This window comes from Limulus polyphemus, unplaced genomic scaffold (assembly GCF_000517525.1).
Source record: "Limulus polyphemus unplaced genomic scaffold, Limulus_polyphemus-2.1.2 Scaffold952, whole genome shotgun sequence".
Lineage (NCBI taxonomy): Eukaryota > Metazoa > Arthropoda > Merostomata > Xiphosura > Limulidae > Limulus > Limulus polyphemus.
In genome coordinates, this window is record NW_013666562.1 from 142,694 (window position 1) to 165,916 (window position 23,223).

Genomic DNA, 23,223 nt, shown 5'->3' on the forward strand with positions numbered 1-23,223 from the left:
TAATTGAGGAATTTAAATGTTGTGCACGTGACGACCTCAAACTTACTTGAACAAAAAATTGAAACGTTGTGACCTAAAAACTTACTAAGGCAAAAAAAAGTTGAAACTCTACAGGAAGCAGCTGCTCTTTTCTGTGTTTAACACATAAAAACCACTTTTCATGAAAAGAAATTCCTGCCATCTCAGCAAAAACCTGTATCTGTTCAATCCACTAAAGTTGAGGGTTCTTCTAAAAAATCCAGCTCCCCTAGTTCAAAATATTCTGACAGCCAGGATAATACTTCATCAAAACCATCAAGGCCTGTGTGCCATTTTTATAAAAAAAAAACCTGGTCACATTATATTTGATTGTTGGTGTTTGAAAAAGAAATGGCAACACCCAGTGTGTTTGTGGCCACATATGGACATAGTTTCACCAGATCCCCCAATATTGTTGATTCAGCCACTGATATAAAGGCTAATGTAGTCAGGGAGGAATTTAGACCTTTTGTGTCCATTGGTTCTGTGTCATTGACAAATGACACTGCCAATCCCATACCCGTTTGTATTTTACGTGATACTGGGGTGACTCAGTTATTATTGTTAGAAGATGTATTGCCTTTGGATTCGAGTTCTACCACAGTTGAGTCTGTTATTGCTCGGGGTATTGAGAGTGACTTTGTTAATGTTCCTCTTCATAATATTTATTTGGCATCAGACCTAGTATCGGGACCAGTTGTGGTCGGAGTAAGATCTACACTGCCACTTAAGGGTGCATCATTATTGTTGGAAATGATTTGGCTGGAGGAAAAGTTGTTGCCAAACCTAAAATGGTTAGTGAGCCAATTACTGTTTCATTTAAGGATGATGTTGTCATTGAGGAGAATCCCGATGTGTTTCCCTCGTGTGCTGTGACTCGAGCTCAGGCTAAGAAATTAAGCCAAAAACAAATGATAGGCATGTATTCAGAGGATGATATTATAGATTTGTCTGAGACATTTTATGGATCTGATGAGATTCTTGTGGATGACTGTCCTACTGATGATTCCTCGGTGATGGGCAATGATGAATGTGAGGGATCTGGTTCACCTGGGGAAGTTCCATTTGCTAAAAGTAGACTGATCACGGAGCAAGATAAGGATCTGCAGATCTCTTCACTATTTAAATATGCACTCCCAAAAGATGAACTGGAGAAAGTTCCATATGGTTATTTTTCAAAAATGGTGTGCTTATGAGGAAATTGATACCACCAGATGTGCCAGCTGTAGAGGACTGGGCTATAGTTTACCAAATTGTTGCTCCCAAAGCATATTGTTCTGAAATATTGAAAGTTGCCCATGAAATCCCCATGGAAGGTCATTTAGGTGTCAACAAGACATGTGACAAAATTATGATATTTATTTTGGCCAAAATAAGGAAGTTGTTTCTCAGGTTTGTAAAACTTGTCATACCTGTCAGTTGGTTGGAAAACTTAACCAGAAAATTCCTGTTGCTCCTTTGAAACCTGTCCCAGCTTTCGAAGAACCCTTCAGTCTTGTGATTGTTGATTGTGTTGGACCTTTACCAAAAACTCAATCAGGAAACCAATATTTGTTGACTATCACGTGCACATCCACTCAATTCTCTGAAGCTATCCCTTTGAGAAACATCTCAGCCCAAAAAGTTTCTAAGGCTTTGGTTAATTTCTTTACTTTTATTGGCTTGCCCAAAGAAATTCAATCTGATCAGGGATCAGATTTTATGTCGGGGTTGCTTCAATAAGTTGTTTATCAGCTCATTGCTAAACAGATCAAATCTAGTGCGTATCATTCAGAATTGCAAGGTGCTCTTGAGAGATACTATTATACCTTGAAAACTATATGGACTTCAGTAACGAGAAGTATTGGGATGAATGAGTTAATTTATTATTGTTTGCTGTTTCTGAGTCAGTTCAGGAGTCATTATGGCTTAGCATGTTTGATTTGGTGTTTGGCCATACAGTGCGTGGTTCTTTCAAGTTGCTGAAGAAACAGTGGTTGGAGGATGACCCAAAAGAAATGCATCTACGGGATTACGTTTCCAAGTTTCCGTCCAGACTCTTACATGCTTGTGAATTGGCTTGGGAAAATTTGAAGTCATCCCAATCTAAAGTGAAAATGTTTATGACCTCAAAGCTGAAAAACATTAGTTCCATCCTGGTGACATGGTTTTAGTATTGTTACCCACTATGGGACATCCACTCAAATCTAGGTATCATGGTCTCTATGAGGTTGTTCAGAAAGTTAATGATAGAGACTATGTTGTAAAAACACGTGATCATCAAAAGGCTACCCAGCTGTGACATATTAGTATGTTAAATCCCTATCACATCTGAGATTCATACAAAAATATTTTAGCTGTTGAGTGTTTTTTTGATACTGATAACACTTATGTTGACTCAGATACTCATAAATTTGAAAATATTGGAGATGAATGCAACATCAAACTGAGTAATTCTGGCCAATCTTGATTCAAAACTCTTCTGTCTTCTGAAGAGAAAAATCAACTTGCTAATTTATTGATTGTATACAAATTTATATTTCTGGATGTTCCTAGTCAAACCAACATCGCTGTTCATGATGTAGATGTAGGTGACACTTCTGCTGTGAAACAACATCCCTACTGTGTGAATCTAATCAAGGCTGATGAAACATGTAAAGAAATATCATACATGCTGGAAAATGACATAATAGAACCCAGTAAAAGTGATTGTTCTTCACCTTGTGTACTTGTTCCTAAATTTGATAGATTGGTTAGATTCTGTACAGACTTTCACAAAGTAAATGCTTTGGACGAAGACAGATTCCTACCTTATTCCAAAAATAGAAGATTGTATTGATAAAATTGGAAAAGCTAGATATATCACAAAGTGTGACCTACTAAAGGTGTACTGAACTGCTCCTTTAGCTGACAGGGCAAAAGAAATCTCTTCTTTCGTTACTTTTGATGGATTATACCAGTACAATGTAATGCCTTTTGGGATGAAAAATTCTCAAGCAACTTTTCAGTGAATGAATGTCTCAACAATCTGTTAGATGTTGTAATTTATGTTGATGTTATTGTGTTTTTCATTGACACCTGGTAAGAACATTTATTTGGATTACATGACATTTCTGACTGTAAATTTGGCAAAAAGTGACTTCTGTAAAGCCAGAGTTGTTTATTTAGGTCAGGTAGTAGGCAATGGCCAAGTTTCTCCAATTTAAGCCAAAGGTGATTGTATTGTGAATTATCCAACTCCTACCATCAAAAAAAGTTTGGGAATGGCCAGTTATTACAGGAAGTTTTGTGAAAAATGTTGCTGACATCACTGTACCATTAACAAACTTATTGAAGAAAAATCAAAAGTTCAACTGGTCTGAAGCATGTCAATCTGCTTTGGAAAAGGTCAAATCTTTATTTCACACTTTCCCTGTATTGATGGCACCTGACTTTGATAAACCTTTTACATTAGCTGTTGATTTTGGTGCTGGTGCTATCCCATTACAATCAGACAACAAAGGTATTGAACACTCTGTTTGTTATTTTTCTAAAAAGTTTAATTGTTACCAAAAGAATTATTCTACTGTGGAAAAAGAAACATTGGCTTTAGTGTTAGCTTCAGAACATTTCAATGTATATGTATCTGCATTACAACAACCCATTGTCATTTACACTGATCATAACCTGTTGACGTTTTTAAACCGAATAAAGGGAAAAAACAAGACTGTTAAAATGGAGTTTATCATTAGAAAAGTATGGTTTGAAGATAATCCATGTCAAAGAGGTTGATAACATTTGTGCTGATGCACTTTCATGTGCTGTGTAATTTTATTATCATAAGGTTATTTGTATTGAGTGTGTTATATACTGTCATGATTATTGGAGTTGTATAATTATTTGATAATGTAATTATCAACACCTTTGGAAAGTGTTTTTCCAATCATTCTACAACCTCCTCTTGTTCCTCTGAATTCTTGGCAATCTAGCCTCAAACCAAAGGACTTTTTTTTGGTTTTGATTGTCTTTTAGCTTATATTTAACAAATCATTTTGATGAGACTCGAAATAGCCCTGCATTGGTCTTGCATTACACCCTTCAGACTGCCTTTATCAGTCATGTTCTGGTTCTTTGCAACCGTATTTGGCAGGTGGGGGCATTTTCTGAATTCTAACATTTTGAAAATCTGGGAAGGTTCCAGTAATTTCTTTTAATTATAGACCCATTGCTTTGAATAATTGTAAGATTTTGGAGAAAATGATTAATGATCATATTATTTGGTTTCTTATATCAAACAAACTCCTTTCCATTAGTCTGTATGTGGTCCACCTTAGACAACTTGATTTGACTTAAGATATCAATCAGGGAAGCCTTTTTTTCAAGAGGGAACATCTTGTTTCCAAGGCTTATGACACTACATAGAGGTTCAGTATTTTCCAGGATTTCCATTTTTGTGGGTTATGTGAGCATTTTTCTATTTTAACGTTTTTAATGACAACTCATTATGGGTCCATGTTTATTACCACTATGTTGATACTTCACTCAGGAGCTCAGAATGCCTCTGGACTTTGTCATAAGTATCATACTTTTTTTTATTAAAATCAATTCCATAACTGTACACTTCTCTCTAATAGTTGCAATTAACTTTTGATTTTCAGATTTACTCTCAATAATCAAATATATAAGCTATATTGACAGTAGCTCCAAATTACTCTCGCTAATTTATGTCAGTGGATGTCTGCAAATGTGTTGAAACTTTCGTCAACTGAAACTGCATGCATTATTGCTGCTAAAAAGCTCTATCTAGGATGTGCAAAGGGGGCAACTACCCAGGGGCCTGGGTGAATGAAACCTTGTTATGTCGTAAAGCCTGCAAAGCATCTTTAGGCTATATCTTCATTTAATGATAAAACCATAGTTTTTGGCTTTTTTTTGTATATAGACGCTTGATACATTAAGAACGACTGAAATGATAATTTAAGCAATAATTAATATGTATTTGTTACTTTATAGATTTAATAGATATTTGTTGTTACTTTATTAATATTTTTACGCTTATACTGTGAGGTAAAAACGGCTGCTGCTATGATTTTGTCTGGTTTATGAGCTCGTTGCTGTCCTAATTTAGGATCTTCTTTTAATAAATTCTTGAAAATGTTAAAAAAGAGAGAGAGAGAAAGGGGCCCGACGAGGATGTTTGCCCCCGGGGTCCGTGCTGGCTCTTGACGTTCCTGCATCAGGACGAGGTTTCATGCCAGCATCAGCTCTACCATCAATAATTATCTGTCTAGTTTGTGCAAAAAATCATAGGGAGGAAGTTGTTCTAATAAGACTCCACGTTGATCATAATCTTTTCAAACAGTGTTTTTCTTATAGAGTGTAACTCGTAGATGCATGAGCAATGTGACACTCGGATCACTATTTCTTACATTTAACTTTTCTGCCACTTTCATGACATTTGCTGGCAACAGTATTGTTGAGGTAACTGATGATATTCCTTTTGACATTTGGTAATATCATTGGTATATGTTGACACTGTCTAAATTACCACAGTGTGCAGTTTCTTTATGGGCCATGGGTCTTTTTAATTCGATTTGATGTTTTAAACAAAAACAAAATTAATAACTCATTTTCTTTTATTTTTGCCACTTTAATTTCATCAAATTTGTTTTATTATTTATGGCATGGTTAAAAACTTTATTAATGCAAACAACAATAGCTTTATACCAAAAATTCGAACTAAATGAAAGAATACATCCACTTAAATTTAGGTTCTCTTTGCAAACATACCAAAGAAGTAAGCCATGCTATCTGTAACTTAATAACTTACTTATTATTTAATGATGCTAACAGTTGAATGAAACTTTTCTTTTAAGTGCCATTTTTTGCTACTGGTCTCAAACCAAAAACATTCAAAATTGGTTCTCCCAAGTTACCAGAGTTGTGGTTAATATATTCATGAAAAAGTGTTTACTTTCTCGAAGAGGGCTAAGTTTATGATTATGTATGTGATATTATGCTTGTTCATAAATCTTAAATTTACAGATTACAATGTTTTCTTTTCCTTATAGGACCAACAAAAAAAACACATACATGGATGTTAAATTTTGATATAATTATGATTCTGATATTTATTTTATGTGTACTCAAAAGTTAGGAGATTCACAGTGTGAAAAGAAAAATTAGGTTTTCATTATTTTAGAGCTCTTCTTGAATAATAAATAATTAATACAGGGCACAATTTTAATGGCTTCTATAAGTTTATAAGAGAATTTTAAATTGTTGTTATAAAAACTTTGTAGAGAAGGTGACTAAATGAATTAATTTAATATTATGATGTGAATTTAGATTTCAAATTGTGGCTTTACTTGTTTGAAATGAAACAATGAAATAAAATTAACAGATTTTTAACTGTGCTCCTTCCTAGATATACCTCATGAGTGACACATCATGAATGAAATCTGTTGTAAAAGTTTTTCTAAAATACTGAACAAACTTCACTTTTTATTCCCCTTTATAACATATAATATATCCTTCCAAACACCAAGGCAAAAAAAAGTTTCATTCGTAAAGATAAATAAAATATGAGGAATAAAATGTATTATAGTAAAAGAGGTATCTGTAATTGGAGAGGCAACACAGTGGTAAGGATACACCAGATTTGTGTGTGTATATATATATAGAACATTGAAGCTGGTTATAAGTGCTCTAGCTTACAACATCTAAGATCTCAACTTTCATGTACCATCTGCAGCCAGTTGTGCAAAGTTCATAAGAAATAGAAATAAATAAAACTTGTCTTAATTAAAGTTTGCATTCCAGCCTCCATAAAGAGCAATGGCCTATGTGAAGAGCATCATAATATCTAAGATGTTTTGGTGAAAAGCTAGTATTGTTAGTAAAATGAAAGGTGAAATATATCAATAAATTTTCTTTCAGGTGGTTCAAAAACTCCAAGAATCATTGAACAAGTACCAAGAACTCTGAACCTAGTTTTAAAACAAGATCAGCTGCAGCAGAAATATTTTTTTATTCGAGTATGTGCCTAAATTGTATTAAAAATTATTTTTAGGACTTAATTAAAATTAATATAAATATTTTTTAATAATTTTAATCAAAGTCTTAAATGTTACTTTCATCAGTGAAATTGGAGTGAGGATTCAGTTAGAAATTTAATATTTTTGACTGAAGCACTTACATTTTTGATATTTTTGAAAATCAAAGAATAATTTAGAAGATATTCTTTGAAAAGGCACAATGTGTTTGAGAACTAATAGTATTTTTTTCCTAAATGTGAAAATAATGATTTTTTTTATTTGTTAAAATCTATACTTAACTTTAAAATTAAAAGCATACCCTTACAAAATGGACTTAACTCAATAACTTCTTTGTAATTCAGGTAATAGCAGAGGCCTTAAAACACTTTTGATACAGTTGTAATTGGAAATAGAATTTAGGTGTAACATAAATTGATAAATGGTTTTTTTTTATAAATAGTTATGTATTTCTGTAAAAATACAGGCTGAGCTGAGAAACAATAGTCTTGCTGTTTGAGAATTGGTTTCTGCTCTGTTCAGTGGATTTGTACCTCGCATAAATGTTTTTGATAGCAATATTAGTTTTAAATGTATATACAGAGTTTTTTCCAGCACACTGTGATTTGTAGTTTTCATTTTATAAGCAAAAGTCACAGGTACTTTTCTTGTATTCAATTTTTACATAGAGTGATGATATTTTGTATATCTAGTCTCTGTACGGTAATAACAGCATATCAGTTGTCTTTAATAGAAACATGGCAGCTGTTTGCATTAAATTTTATATATCACAAACCTTTACTCCTATCATTATATTTGTCTTTTTTTTTACTAACACTGCCTTTTATGTCTAGAACTTTTTATGCAGATAATATACTGTAGGCAATTGAAAAAAAAAGAGTTAACATTCAAACAAACCTCTTGTTGGTATTATTTGATGTTGTTTTTTTTGTGTGTGTGTATGTTTATTTCATACTCAACTTTAAGAGCAAAATCTTCTTCTGTCATTTAATAAAACATTTTAAGCAATGGAATCATTTCGAACAGTCATTAATCAGTTTATACCAGTTAACCATTATAGCTTGTTTTTCTTTAATGAAAGTTCACTATTTTGTTAGAATTACAGAACTTATAATTATGAAAAATAAAAAGCTGTAAAAGATTTTTTTTTATTGTGAATATTATCATTCAGTAATGATCTTCTAACAGAAGTTATTACATAAACTGAAAATCAAAGATTCTTCAAAATTACTTGTATTGATATATGATATATGTTAGTAAAATATTAATGAAAATATAAAGAAATAAGAAGTAGTTGAAAATATTTTATACAAAAAACAATTTATTTTTCATTTGTCTACTCAAAGTTTTTTTCAGTTGTGTTTATTTTGAAAATTGTAGAAAAACACCAAAAGCTATACCAACATCTGAGATAGCATGCTGAAACTTAAAAATGATAAAAACTATATATATATAAGATCATAAACAAGGTATTTATTTAAAATGTTTTCCCTCTTAGATTTTTTTTAACTTTGCTATTTTTTTATTTTAAGATTGTTGTTAAATAATAATTGTTCATATTGGTGAAAATGATGATGTAAGTAATTATCTTCCAAGGAGTTATTTTTTTGAAATCTGGTTTACGTAGCAGATATGTTTTAATTTCTTATAAAAATTACTTTTATTTACTAATCTTTATATTGTTTAGTAGTTTTTCATACAATTCATTAATTAATGACTGGAGATAGTAATTTAGTAAACTTTCCAGAATCTTTATGATATACCCTGTTTTCATTAATGGCTTTATTTTCTCAGGGTGTAGATTCTTCGAAAGTTTACTCTGCTTACAGAAATGTTTAAGCATAAATATCAATTAAATGTTTTTCCTGATATAATGAATGTTTATTTGCTTCCTCGTAATTATTTAGCAACGATAATTCAGTCATTTAGGTGAGTATTTGTGCTACAAGAAAGATGATGAGCTAGAGAATTTATTTTTTATAACTTTACTAACTTGTAAATATGTCTTCAAGAGCAACAGTGGTGAAATAAAATACTGACCTTGACAGCTCAATGGCTGTATGATAAGCTCATACGAAATGAAAGGTGTTTATTTTGTTTTTAAATTATCACAAGTTCTAAAAAGGACCAAATAAAACTGAAACATCATTATTGGTAGTTGATTTTCATACTTTGTTTACTTGTGCAAGAAATAAATACTAATTATGGGAAAACGATCTGCATTTAAGTGATCTTTATTGAAATAAACCTAATGTTTTAAAACTTCCACAATGTTAGACATGAAGTAAATTACTTGTGTTTTGTATTACTTGTTTAAGTTACCTTTAAATTGGATAACGGCTGCTAATACCATCACAATGTGCTATTTTTCAGTGAAAACTACAAATTTTTCCAAGGAGGGCATGCTCTTGGGCCCCTAGTATGGCTTCAAATGGCATTTCCTTTTCCTCCAAAAGTAGCAACTCCCATTTTTGATTTCTGGCTGTTCTAGTGTGTAATATACATATCCATGGTTTTTTAAGTAGCAATATGGAATGGTGATAGAGAATTTAGACTCTAAAAGTAACAAAGTTTTGCTCTGTTAATGTTTAGAATAGTAGATTACTAAGCTTTATACAGTAAAAAGTGAATTATCAGTTTAATAATTCAAAGTAGAAACTTGTGATATTATATTTATATTAAACATAAATCCATTGTTGAATGTTGTCCAGGTAGTTTCTAATATACCATTTAACAAGCTGCCTATGAGAACCCAAATGTGATTTATTTTATTTTTATATGGTTTTATTCAATCTAAGTTTGGTGATGTTTTCTTTCTTATTCCCATTTTAACCTTTCTTTTATGTGAATGTGACAATCTCATCAAAATACTGACCCTTCAAAAGCTCTTTACTGACTCTGAAGTTGACCAGTCCTAGTGAAATGTGTGTTTATATGCTTGACCTCCAGTCTGAGTTCCCTTGGCCAAAATATTTAGATTGTGTGTTCTATATGTTAACATGCCATCTGTCTTTGTAGTAAGTCTGTTGCACTATGTAATGAACAAACCTATATGTGCTGAAGTTGTTTGTCTGGAAGATACAAAAAAGCAAGGGAAGCTGAAGATAATGATTGCTGTTATGTTCAGTGTATGTGTCCATCTATACCATCATATTAAAGTGAACGTTCTTCTGACTTTAAATCATCCCTCCCACATTTTATATGTTTTCACACAGATGCTTACCAAGTCAAGTCAGACAATGCTTCTTATATGAATATAGACATGGCTTGTGGGACCTTCCATAAGTGTGATGCTCTATCAACATTCTGTTCCATGGGGAGACTTTCCCATATATGCAGGATCCAGATTATTTGTAAATTTGTGAAGTACAAGTTCCTTATACTTTTTCAAAGGCATCAGGGATTTGTTTCTTTTTTTAAAGTTGTGACTGGAGAAGTAGGTAATTCATTTGAAAATGTGCAAAACAAGACTTTTTCTTAAGGTATCTTATTCAATGACTTTAGTTATAGGTATTAGCAGCTGGATTTTTCTCCAGTTTCTTTGAAGAAACATCATTGCCTATTGTTCCAGACCTTGTTTCTGTTCTCCATTATATTCATGGCATCTTCAGAAATTCTTAGAGCCTGGCAGGCGTACTTTACTTGTATCAGTCTTATAAAACAAAACCTGGTTGAAGCACTGAAATATTTTAAAATGGGGCACATGATCAGTTCTTTGTTTTCTGAGTGTCTGTGATAAGTGCATTTAGAAGATGAGAACTTTATACATACTTTATGACTTTTTTTTGCATTGTATCTGGATTGTGGAGCATGTCTTAATCTTCCTGATACCACCTATAGTGGAAGTGACCACAGTGTGCAATAAATATTTAATATAGCCTCTTAAAGCTCTTATTGTCAGCAATTTGGAAAACCATCTTTGTTGCATAACATTTCAACAGATGTTTGTTTTCATATATTTACTCAAAGGTTATCAGCACTAGTGGTCTCTAACTTTGAATTGATGGATTAGGTAGAAGGCAACTAGTCAATGACACCTATTGCCAACCATTGGCCTACGTCTTCATAAAATAACACATTATCGTGTGTAGCAGTTAGAGAGAAAAAACAACTACAATAAATGGAACAAATTATCTTGTATTGAAGAAACTAGTTTTGATCCATCAGTATATCCTCTTTAGTTTCATTATAAACAAGTCATTGCCTGTGCTGATACCAGCTCCACAATTATTTCAGTGAAATGGCATATATAATGGTAGGTTGCTTTCACTATAACTAGTGAAAGATTTAGATTGCTTCCCTAACAGATTTACTGGGCGGCCACATGGAATTCCTGAGCCTAAGAAGAAATAATGCAGCAACTGCTACTAAGATTAGGTGGTGCTGCACTAGATCACCTTTAATACCTAGAGCTTGATCAACTCTACAGCACTCTATGGTAGGATAGAGTTAAATTTAAGAACTTACAACACTACAATCTTAAATTTGATTCTCTGCAATGTACACAGCAGATATCCCAGTGTGGCTTTGCTTTAAAAAACAAAGAACTTTGCAGTTGAGAAGCCTTTGCCATGGAGTTGCTTCTGCAATTCAATCCAGTATAAAACAGAACCATATACAAGGTAGAATTCAAAACTCGAACATAATGCCCATGTAAGCTTAGCTGTGTATGCTAACAGAATGTGATGCTTAAACATTACATCACCATCTAAGCATGGTGATAGCAGCCCGAGAGAATATCTTGTCAATGAATTCATGGAGGGACTATTTAGCAAGTCTATCTGACTATACCAGAATGTTAAAGATATCAAAACTAATTGAAGCTGTTTCTGCGGCAATGTGGTACAAAATTGTAACCTCAGTTGTCAGAGTGCAAGAAACCTCCTGCAGTGGCTCTACCAGACACACAGCACCCAAGTATGCCAATCTCTCATTATTGAAAGCTGTAACAGATGGCACCACATAAGTAAACACCATATAGTGGTTAAACTTGGCCTGAGTGACAAAGTTACCTTGAACTTCACCCACCAGCTGAGCTGATTATATAAACAGAGAGGTGTCCTGATCTTTGGAAAGATAGAAGGAACACATATTATATCTGTAAACAATTTTTTCACTTCTGACACAGGTTTCTTTTCACTGTACACAAAAAATAGACCAATAAACACCAGACTAGGAAGAGAAGGAGGAAGGGAATATTTTAAGGACAGCTAATTTAAACTAGTTAGCCCCATATACGATCTGGGCACTGATTTAGGAAAAAACAGCCGTATGTCTGTTTATTAAGGTGTAATGGTTGGTGCACCATCTACAGGGTTGAGCATGACTTGGTATGGTCTGTAAAATTACATAGATTAAAGGTAGTTTTTATTTGATACTATTTAAAATTCTTGTGGTGTATCACTGTTATGTAAATCACTACTATGATATGTGACAACAGAGTTTTTCCCCACAAATGGTGATCAGCTAGCACTTAATGGAGAATTTTAAGTCCAAATCACTAAATGTATAAGAGTTATAACAGCATATCTTAATTCAAATATCCATGATCTCAGAAAAACACGTAGGTTCAAGAAGTCTTGATACAAGATGATAAAAACCCTATAACCCAAGTACTTTCGAAAGGGTAACTAGCGCCATAATTATAAGTGAATCACAGAGAATACTTGTGCAATAGAAATAGAGAAGATAGTTCGGCTTGTCAACTGAAATTCTAAAGTAACTGAATAGGCCTAAGTGGATATTTGACAAGAAGGAGAGAAATACATATATAATGTACATTAATAATCATAAGTTATCTCCAGGAAAGTTTGAATATGGTATTTAAGCTATTACAGCACATCCAGAAACTCCCTGAATAAGGATCTTGTAAGCATAATCTGTTCTGAACAACTTTCATTCATCCTCCCAATTTCATGTTTAATGATCATTTTCAGATATTCCCAATTTCATGGACTATTCCATTAGATATTCCCTAAGAGCAAACAACACTGCAAAAATTCTCCGAAGCAATATCCAGTGAATGTCTATTTTCTCTTTCAAATTGCTCATTGACCAAAGTCTAATACTGTTTAGATTGCACAGTCATATAACTACTGCACAATTCTGTAAACTGACAGGCATTTTATTGAAATTACAAAACTTCTGTTTAAAGAAAAAGAAATAAAAACAGAATAGATGAAAATTGTCTTTCATAAAATAACTAAGAAAATTACATTTAAATTACCTTACTTGCTGTTAAGCATAAAGCTGTGCAATGAGCTATACATGTTGTATCCACCACATGAATCAAACTCAAAATTTTAGTGTTATAAGCTCTCAAGCCATTTGGGGGGTCAAAACGTTACAATTTAAGCATAACTACATTTTTCCAAGTTTTATGAGAATAACTGTTAATAAAGAATAGTATTTAGAATATGTTATCTTTCAAATGCTGAATCATAACAGACATGCTGAGTTCAAGACTATTTTATATTAACTGTAAAAGGTCAGTGTTAGCATTATAACCAATTATTAGATTGTAGTTTTTGAAGTGGCTATCTACAGGATTTGTAGAAAAACACAGATTCAAAGTCAGATGTGCATTTACAGCCATCAAATAACTATAAAAACATTTTTGCATTAACATTCCAACTGACTTACTTTTACAGGGTTACAAGATAAACATTCCCATGACTCATAACAATTCTGAAAAGTGCTATTTCTGGCAACACATGAAAAGACACAACTTTACTTACAACAACTGCATCTGGTATACATCACAAGTAAGAACAAATGTTAGCATAAAAACTATAGTTTTCCTTTAAAAACCAAAACCAGTTATTTATATGTAGTATTCTTTACTAATAAATTCAAAGTTAACCTAATATAAATTTATGTCTCCCTATTGTTCCATTCTCTGTAAAAGTAGAATTGATTTCCATAGATAGAAGATTATTTACTGTATAGAATGCTGAACAGAATGCTAATGTTTTCTCTAATTAAACAAATTTGCATAGGAGTTTCTCGAATCTATTTCTTTCTATTCTCGATTTGTGTAAAAAAAATATTTTATATATATAATCAAGAGGTGGTGGATTGTTATGTTTAATACTACAGAATTCACGATGTTAACAGCACCAAGAGGTACTATTATTTGCAGCCATTTGAAGTTTCTTGATTATGTTTAGTTATTACTCTTCTTAAATATTGATACTTTGGAAACCTATGAAAAAGGTAACTTTGCAATTTGTTTTTACTAAATTGTACAGCCAGGTGATCAGTTTTAAAACCCATAATAAAATAAAACAGAACACAAAATTCCTTCATATCACATTTAATAGAAATATCCATGGCAACTGCATATCATTAAAGCATATGGCTAAAACTACCTTAGCATTTAGTGCCCAAAGTGTCTTATGGAAATGCACTTATGATACAAGTACTCAACACAGAGATCAAATATAAAACAAAATGATGGCATACCAAACGTGTGTATGTAGACCATATTGCAAGGAAGCCCGCACATCAGAGCATTGGAAACTTTTGAGATGCATGGCTATCGGAAGCTACTGGGAGTAAGCAGGACAGCTCCTTGGATGAATGAGTCATTACTGGTGGAAGTGGGGGCAGAAGATCAATTTGTCAATGATATCAAACAACAAAAGCTGAGATATTTTGGCCACATCAACAGGGCCAACAAGCTCTCAATGATCATCCTCCAAGGGAAGATTGAAGGATGCCACTTATGTAAACAACAGCCTAGAAGATGGACAGAAGACATCAAGAAGTGGACTGGATTATCATTGGCCCAATGCACCAACAAGGCAAGGAACAAGAACTTATATAAGGTTATGATGTCACAAACCATTGTCTCTGACCCTCAGCAATGACAAAAAAAGCAGACAAGATGAGACAAGGAACCACTGACCCATAAAATAAAACATTTTTTTTTTCATTCTATAATTCATCGTTTAATATTTTCTTTCAGTTGTATACAATAATTTGTTATTGGAACAATATTTTGGTGAAGAAAACAATAAAAAAATAAATCAACTAATTGTGATATTTCTGACAAAGTTTAAAAAATAATTTCTTTATATTTAAAAACAAACTGACATGTACTTAAATTGACAACACAGTTTGGTTATGTTGACAGGTAAAGAACCCAAATCCCATTAAAACTAAGATATAACATTTTCAACCACACAACACTGTCAATCATTAAATGCAAGTGTGAATTAATGATTACACAGATGACTTTTCCTTGGCCTTAGAAGTAATCATGGAAGCAATTAGATTACAATTTGTAGCATTAATGTAAAGACACTCCTGGCTGAAAGTTACACCACCCGAGAAGAATGTAAGATCAGTGTAAGCATTATGAGGAGTCTCCACACTTTCTGTTGGATGTCTGTTAGAAACTGCAAACCCATCCTTTTTGATACCCACAACACCAGTATGCCACAGAGATGAGTAAGGGAAGAAACTGTAGAGAGTAATATCACTCTGCTTTAAGAAATCCATAACTCTTCTGTTTGTAGGGAGAATAGGCGAGTTCTAAATACACAAGAGAAGTTGAAATTGAGAAATATTTGTCAGCAAATATTGACTAATAATTACAAGAAAATGTTTTAAAGACTCAGTGATTATGTTGAATAAACCAGCAGTATGTATAAAATCTACAGATTCTAGTAAGTTAAATAAGAATTAATATTTTAAACAGACAATGAACAATGTAAACATGTATGAAACACATGTATCAAAAGCTATTTAACTCCACAGCAGCTACGCAGAACAGAAGACAAATGCTTTAAACACAATATAATTACTTATACTTTCATAAAAAAAATATCAAATGTAGCAGACTGACATCAGAATTAACTCTTGTAATTATGTATGACAGAGAAGAAAAACAGATCACAACACAAAACTTGATCAGACTAGTTTTTTAAATTCTTTCTCACATTCTAACAAAAATATTATTCTTTAAAGTTATACTGTTTTGTGTAAAGTTAAAAATGAAAGCATTTTCAACAACAGTTTCATTTTAACCAATATTAAATCACATTTTATAAGAATGATGTTCCACGCCTCATTCTACCCTAGGAAATACGTTCTTCATTGTTTATCAAACTCAAACTTATGGCCATGATTATGCAGCATTGTCAAATACCACAATTTTCATTGCAATTAGCTTCACCAGGGGACAGGATGAACAATCTTATACGACAAACAAACTTTCCATAAGCCATTAAATGTATATGGACATCAGTGTCCACGACCAGTGGCATTAAAGTCCACTAGGGAACCTGATAAGTAGGTGTGGTTGCATGGGCTTGCTGCGATTCTAGTTTATTTGATTATCTTTCACATGGAAAAGACAATTGCTGATTTTGAGCCATTATGAACATAAAATCCTTATTGCTTAATTTGTGAATGGTATTAGGAAAGTTAACATTTTCCTAATCTGAAAATGTATTTCCAATAGACATCCACCCCCACACACAGAAAAGCTATCTGTCTCGTGTTTCTACCTAGTTTTAACGTGAACTGTGTTGGTGCATGATAATGTCATTATGCAACAAAAGCCCCCCCCCCCCAACTAACAGAAGGGTGACACAACCTCTTTGTGCAGTAACTCCCCCTATGCACTTACACATGTGATATTTTCATTCTTTGACCAGGCAAGACAAAACATGTGTACTGGAAGTAAGTTAGTTGGGTGGGAATGCGAGTATCTATCGAAACTATATTTTCAGATTAAGAAAATGTTAATTTCCAAGATAATTCACCTCTCACATAGAAAAGCTAGCTTTCCACGCAGAACTGGTGGAGGGGCTGCTGCAAAACTGTACCTAGATACTTGCCATCATTGGTGCAACACTGGGTAAACAAAATGGGCCACTGTTGAGCCAATGAGCAGAATGATGTTTGGCTAATGTTGGTGCCGATATGTGATGGCTATCTGGGTACTAACAAGCAAGGAGGAAGGATAAGATAGACCCGCAGAACTGTGGATCATGGAGAAAAAATGAGAAATAATAAGAGACACAGATAAAAGATAAGGAATATACCCAAGATTGAAAAAAGTAAGGTTGTTTCTTGTAGAAATAAGGCTTGTGTGTGAATAACATAACTCGCAACGGACAAGTATAAGACACCATAATTTGAGAATTCATGATTAAAAATTAAAGCTTCATTAACAATGCAAATCTCAATAAATTGAATGAGAAATTTTAAACACATCGATGTAATGCTAAGGAAAAAGAATGAATTTTTCACAAGAGCAAGTGCATAGTGGGGAGATTTACTGCTCGAGGAGGTTATGTCACCCTCCTATTCGTTGAGAGCTTTTGTTACATGATGTCATCATGCAATAGCACGGTTCACGATAAAACTCATGAAGTTAAGTGCGAGTTGCGTCAAGGATAGTGACATACAAATCTCATAGGCAGCAAGTGAAGAATATTCAAACAAGCAGTTTAAATAACCATAAAAGGGTACTACCTATACACATGCTTCTATGCACAATGAGCATTCAAAACAAAAAACTGTTTTAAAACAAAGATGACAGACCACTGACTATGGAAGCATATATAGACCATGGTGTAATACATGAGATATATTTACCTTAGCCTCACCGTCATCATCTGTAATAAACCAGATCATTTTCACTGCTTTTTTTGTAAACGACACTGTTTCGACCAAATAATTCAAGGCTTCAATAGGTTCAACTTTTGGCCAATTACTTGTTTTTAATCTGACTTGTAAGAGACACACATTGCTATTCCACAAGATAACAAAGTCATGATGAGACATCCAATGAGAGCTGAAAAACACAAAAATGATTAAACTTTATCAAACTGCAAAATTTACCATTGTACAAAACATTATTAATATTCAAAACCCAATTTATTATTTGTTTTAATATCTTAAAAACTTTGTAACAATAAATTCTGAACACATACCTGTTGAAGAAGTGCAGATGAGGCTGATGATAAACACCTTTTCCTCCAAAACTAACCAGTGCATACTTGATAGTTTTAAAGCCACTGGAAGTTAATGCATTTTTGGTGAGGTTTAACAAGTTTTCTAGGCCTTGCCATGGCATAAAATCACCAAAGCACTTAATGGAGGTGTGTCCATCGAGGATTATCACTAGTTGCACTTCTGAAACATCTCCACTCATAATAGCATCAGAATTTGATGTTGTTTCTTCATGGCATGTGCCTATAAAACCAACAATACAAAATATAAAACAATTCAAAAACTTTTCTCACTAACTTAATCAATGTAAGTTAGCAGACACTCACAAAAACTTACAATGATGACAATTTCACTAGTCATTAAACTAATATGGTGTGATTTATTTTCATGAAAAATCTTAATTTACTAAAAATAATTTAGACAGTAATCCTAAACTGGTTAATTCATATTTCAAGCAAACTTATATCATCTCTCCATGAGACTTGTGCATAACTTTTACTCTCCTTATTAATTATAATTCGTTTTGTTTTTACATATTTTTAATTATTTATTATAAAATATAAGAATATGGTAATACAATTGTTCAAATGCTTCCACAGAAACAATCAAATTCAAGACAGTACTTGAGTTATAAAAGAAGGCTGACCTACACTTGGGATATGTGTGTGTAACACCATTTTTTAAGATACTTAAAAAAAGAAGCAACTTAAATTCTTATTAATAGTGCCTTTCTGCCAACCATAGCTAAGGAAATATAATAAGTTCAAGACTAAATAATTCTGGCAGATGTTAACAAAACAAAAAATAATCATTAATTTGAGAATTAATAGTACTTTCACAAAATTAACTTTTTCAGCAACAATAAAATTTTGAGCTAACTAAATCAGCTCCAGGAGATAAAATACACTAGTTAAGTAAGCTTACAGAACCAATAGTTAATTTATAAAATTTTAACTAAATTGGTTCCTTAATTGGTTTTTCAACAATTTGTTTTGATGTAGTTTCGTTTGTTTTTTATTTACTGAAAGGTTAGCATTCTACAGCATTATCCAAAACATTTTCCTTATCAATCTAATGCACAAGTCTTCCATTAGGGTGGTACTTTCTACCTTGATCATTTTGTATAAGATCCACATTTTTTGTACTTACTTTGTTCATCAAACTGTTGAAAGCATTAACTCATTTAACTCCATTTAAAAATTATAAAGTTAATAAAACTTTTGTTACCAAAGAATTGATTTTCCAAGAAATATCTCAAACTGTAAGATTTTTTTTTACACAAATGTATGTGAAGCCTGATGCTCATATGAAATGTATAAATTTTGGTTAAAAATGCTTTATTTCTCTTTACATTATACATTATACGTGTATTTTTAAATAAAGTACTTTAAACCTTAAATTATTATTATTACAAACGAGTAAAATACAAAACCTTTAAAAAATGCTTAAAATTCAAATGTTCCACAAAATTAATTTGATATAATGAGGAAATTAAGTTATTGTCACTGACACAAAAAATAACAAAATAACTATTATTTTAGCTGTCTTCATAAAAATTTTCATTGAAAACAAACAACTCAAAACACCTGAAGTAGTTAATATTTATGGCTTTTAGGAGAATTTGAATCCTTTATTTAAAACTTCTTTGATATATCGAGGATTGATTGCACTTTATAAAATAAGATTCCAGATACCACACTGTCCTTGGAACTACATTCTTCAACAACAATGCTCAATCTGGTGGCCATAATTAAACACTATTGCCTAATACTACAATTTCCATTGTAACAACCTTCTGAAAAGGATGAAGAGGTAAATTTTAGAACACATTTCTAATATATGTGAGCATCAGCTCCCAAGACATGCTTTAGCAGACCAAAGACATAAAAATTTACTGAAGGTATAGCTGAGGATTTGATAGGTACGAGTCGAATAGGATTTCTGTGATTCCAATTTCCTTTACAATTTTCTTAAACCTTTCTAAAGTTAAAATCCCTCTTTAGTTACTTATAAACAATACAGGAAGATATGTACAGTTTCATCACAAAGGCTTTTTGGGTTGGAGGGCTACCACTTGTAACAGTTTATAAATTAGGAGATTGTTTTAGATGAATAATTAAAAAGTTGCTGTGAACCAAATATATAATTTGTGGTGTCATAGCTCATATCTGCTATGACACTCCACTAAATTTGCAAATCATTCTCAAAAAGCGTGACTAACCCATTGTAACATAATTTACCCATGTATCTACTAATTATAGACACCTCAAAATTTTCAAGCAATGGAAAAAAAAGATGGTAGTTTGATTTTTTCTGCTTGAGAATCCAAGTAACTAGGCATTATTATTTACCAAAGATACTTAAAAAAGTATTTTACATTTGCAAGCCAGTCATTCATGTAGCTTACATCACATGTCAATCTATATTTATTCTAGGCAGTATTCTCATCACTATCTGGAGAGGGAAGAAAAAAGCAATCAATGGGAATGCACTTGAAACCAATTAATTTTATAGTCTTAAGAATGTTCAATATTCAATTATAAAAATCATATACAGGTGTTCCGATTACATAAACAAACCCAACACATGATACTACACCAAAGTTGCCTATTTTTCGTACTCTTCAAGTTTTAACAAGTTTTAATGTTACATTTCAACAATCCTGAAGAAACGTGTTGATGAATATTTTCAGGTTGTTAACATTATCAAAATCATCCTCGAATGATTATGTAATTAGCATTATAAGTATTACTTAATTTGCTAACCTGACAAAGGTTTATCACCACAGAAGTTGACCAGTGTTTTGAACATGTTCTCCATCAAGGAGTTACTTTGTTTCTCTTGGAAAGAACATTTTGACTCAGCTGGATATTCATAACAGTCATCTTGTGCTTTCAATTTGTGAGTGTGGGATTTCCTGAATGGACATCTTGATCTAACTGGGCAAGATTTCTCTTTATTCAAAGGCTGTTGTAGCCATATGTTCATGCTGTTTCCATCCTTGACACAACAGTCATTATTAGACATTTCATAATTCCTTAGATGCTGGGCCAAGTTTTTCAAAGCAGAACTGCGAGTTCCTGGCTAAAGAAACAGAAGAAAAAATGTACATATTCTACATAGTTAAAAATTATCATTATTACACAACCTCATGAACATACATAACCAAGGATGTAAATAAAGACATAATTTTAAGACTCAACATGTACAAGCTTCATGTGTGTATGGAGACTACCGAGATAATACTTGTCCAACAAGGTGAGCTTACTACCACAATTCATTTGCTTAAACTTTTAGTCAACTATAGATTGTAATGATCTTTCTAATGTAAATTGATAATAGGAAAGAATTATTAAAATTAATAATAATAATAATATGTTTTTATTTTTTATAAAACTCTAGCAATTAATAATCAAAACTAAATTTCTTGTACCATAGGATTTTTATCAATGTTTGAGAAGTAACTATTTTAAAGCATTAATAAAGCTATAATACAATTTATTTTTTCTTTCATAATAAAATATGATCATTTCAAGCCATGAACAAATAGTCCTTTAAACTGATAAAGTTGTCTTGTTAATAGATGAACCTAAATAATTGAAACATTCAACAACTGTCTCACATTTCTAACAACAAACATTTCACCCACCTAGACGAAAATATAATTTACAAATGTTGTGAAAAATTTCCAGAACCTACTTTGAATGCAAGAACTCCATTTCACACTACCATAGTTGCTAAGCTAAGAGTTGTGGTTAACTCATGTAAGTGAAAAAAAAGAAAGAGTTTGAAAGAAATTTCATTGTGTTACATAAACATTCCCCGTGTGTTTGCACTATTACGCATAGATTTATTCATAACAAGTCAGGTGAGTTCATCTTTTTTGAATTTCTAAATGCCTTGTACATTTCAAACTGGATTGAATAATGAGTTTAAGCAAACGTGTCATCACAAGTGTTCATAAATGTTTCTAATGAATATGATTTATACAAAACACAGCAGGTTCTGACATCTTGTTCACAATGTAGCTGTTCATCTTTACAGGCCTCTGTTCAACCTTATGGGGCAATCTTCATGTGCAATATACATACAAGTCTCTATTTGTACTACCCACACAATTTAAAGAAAACCAGTAGATTCAAAGTGAAATATTTCAGTTTCCTACAAAACATTAAAATCTACTATTCAATAGCTTTAATTTTTCTTTTCTTATAACTTACTAAGTAATTCTTCATAGTTTTGCACTGAATGTTCCCAAGGAGTCCAAAAACACCTGTATAACAATCTTCATCCACTGAAAAAGCACACATTAATCTGTCACTGTGGCAGCCAATGTTCAAGCCTTTCACCTTGAGGTGGATAAATTTGTCAAGCCTAGTTATTCTCAGAGGATACCTACGATGATAAATAAATCATACTTAGTTTATCAACTGATCAACTTATTTTGCTGCAGTAATTTGCTATAAAAGCTTTTAAAAGCAATTTCAAATTACTTTTATTTAACAGGAAGATGAAAAAATAATTCAACCCATACATACTCATTTTATGAGCTTTTCCATGGTGTAAATATAAGTTTGTATAATATGGTAATTACACATTAAGATGACTTAGTGAACCTTTAATATGATTCAACATTAGCAAAGCAGTATATTTAACCAGAAAAAATAATGCCAATGGTAAAAACATGATGTAGTGAATCATTCATATGAGTCAGCATTACCAAAGCAGAATATATAGATTAATACAAAATAAAGCCAAGAGTAATATATTATAGGAGAAGTCTCTGCTTACATAAGAAAAAAAAACTTAATAAATGAGCTTATAAGCTTGCATTTAAGCATGTCTATTTTGGTATTACAAGTCAAGCCTGACACATCATAAGATGTGATTATGTTAGAAAAAATAATAATATTATTTTAAAAGAAAACCAGGGAGTTTAACAAACAAATGGAATTCACATAGCTACATCAACAGTAATTCAAACTGAAAAATTATAACATGTAGTCGGTAAGTTTTTTTTGTTGTTTTACAAGTTTACTGACGGAAATTGTAAATGTTCATATAATGGACATTTTTTTTATCCATATAAGAAAGTCATTTGCCAAAATTAAAGCACAAGTTTAATGCATTCATTAGGCCCTTAAGTATCTGATACAAGAGCTTCCAAAAAACAAAAACAATATTTTGAATAAGTACAAAGGGGAAAAACAGAAACATACTAAAT

The 23,223-nt window shown here is 32.1% G+C and overlaps 2 protein-coding genes across 2 annotated transcripts in view; one reads left to right on the forward strand and one right to left on the reverse strand.

Annotated features, from left to right (window-relative positions):
• The window catches only part of LOC106461404 (sorting nexin lst-4-like), an 87,576-nt gene extending 78,329 nt beyond the window's left edge, over positions 1-9,247 (forward strand). The window contains exon 15 of the mRNA XM_022388354.1: positions 6,916-9,247. Within this exon, the coding sequence (XP_022244062.1) occupies positions 6,916-6,963 (48 nt within the window). The 3' untranslated portion in view covers positions 6,964-9,247. The remainder of the gene's footprint in view (positions 1-6,915) is intronic.
• Positions 9,248-15,057: 5,810 nt separating this feature from the next.
• LOC106461405 overlaps positions 15,058-23,223 on the reverse strand; it is a 118,463-nt gene continuing 110,297 nt past the window's right edge. The window contains exons 31-35 of the mRNA XM_022388355.1: positions 22,220-22,394; positions 20,765-21,083; positions 17,981-18,242; positions 17,643-17,841; positions 15,058-15,569 (exon numbers count right to left, since the gene is read on the reverse strand). Of these exons, the coding sequence (XP_022244063.1) occupies positions 15,258-15,569; positions 17,643-17,841; positions 17,981-18,242; positions 20,765-21,083; positions 22,220-22,394 (1,267 nt within the window). The 3' untranslated portion in view covers positions 15,058-15,257. The remainder of the gene's footprint in view (positions 15,570-17,642; positions 17,842-17,980; positions 18,243-20,764; positions 21,084-22,219; positions 22,395-23,223) is intronic.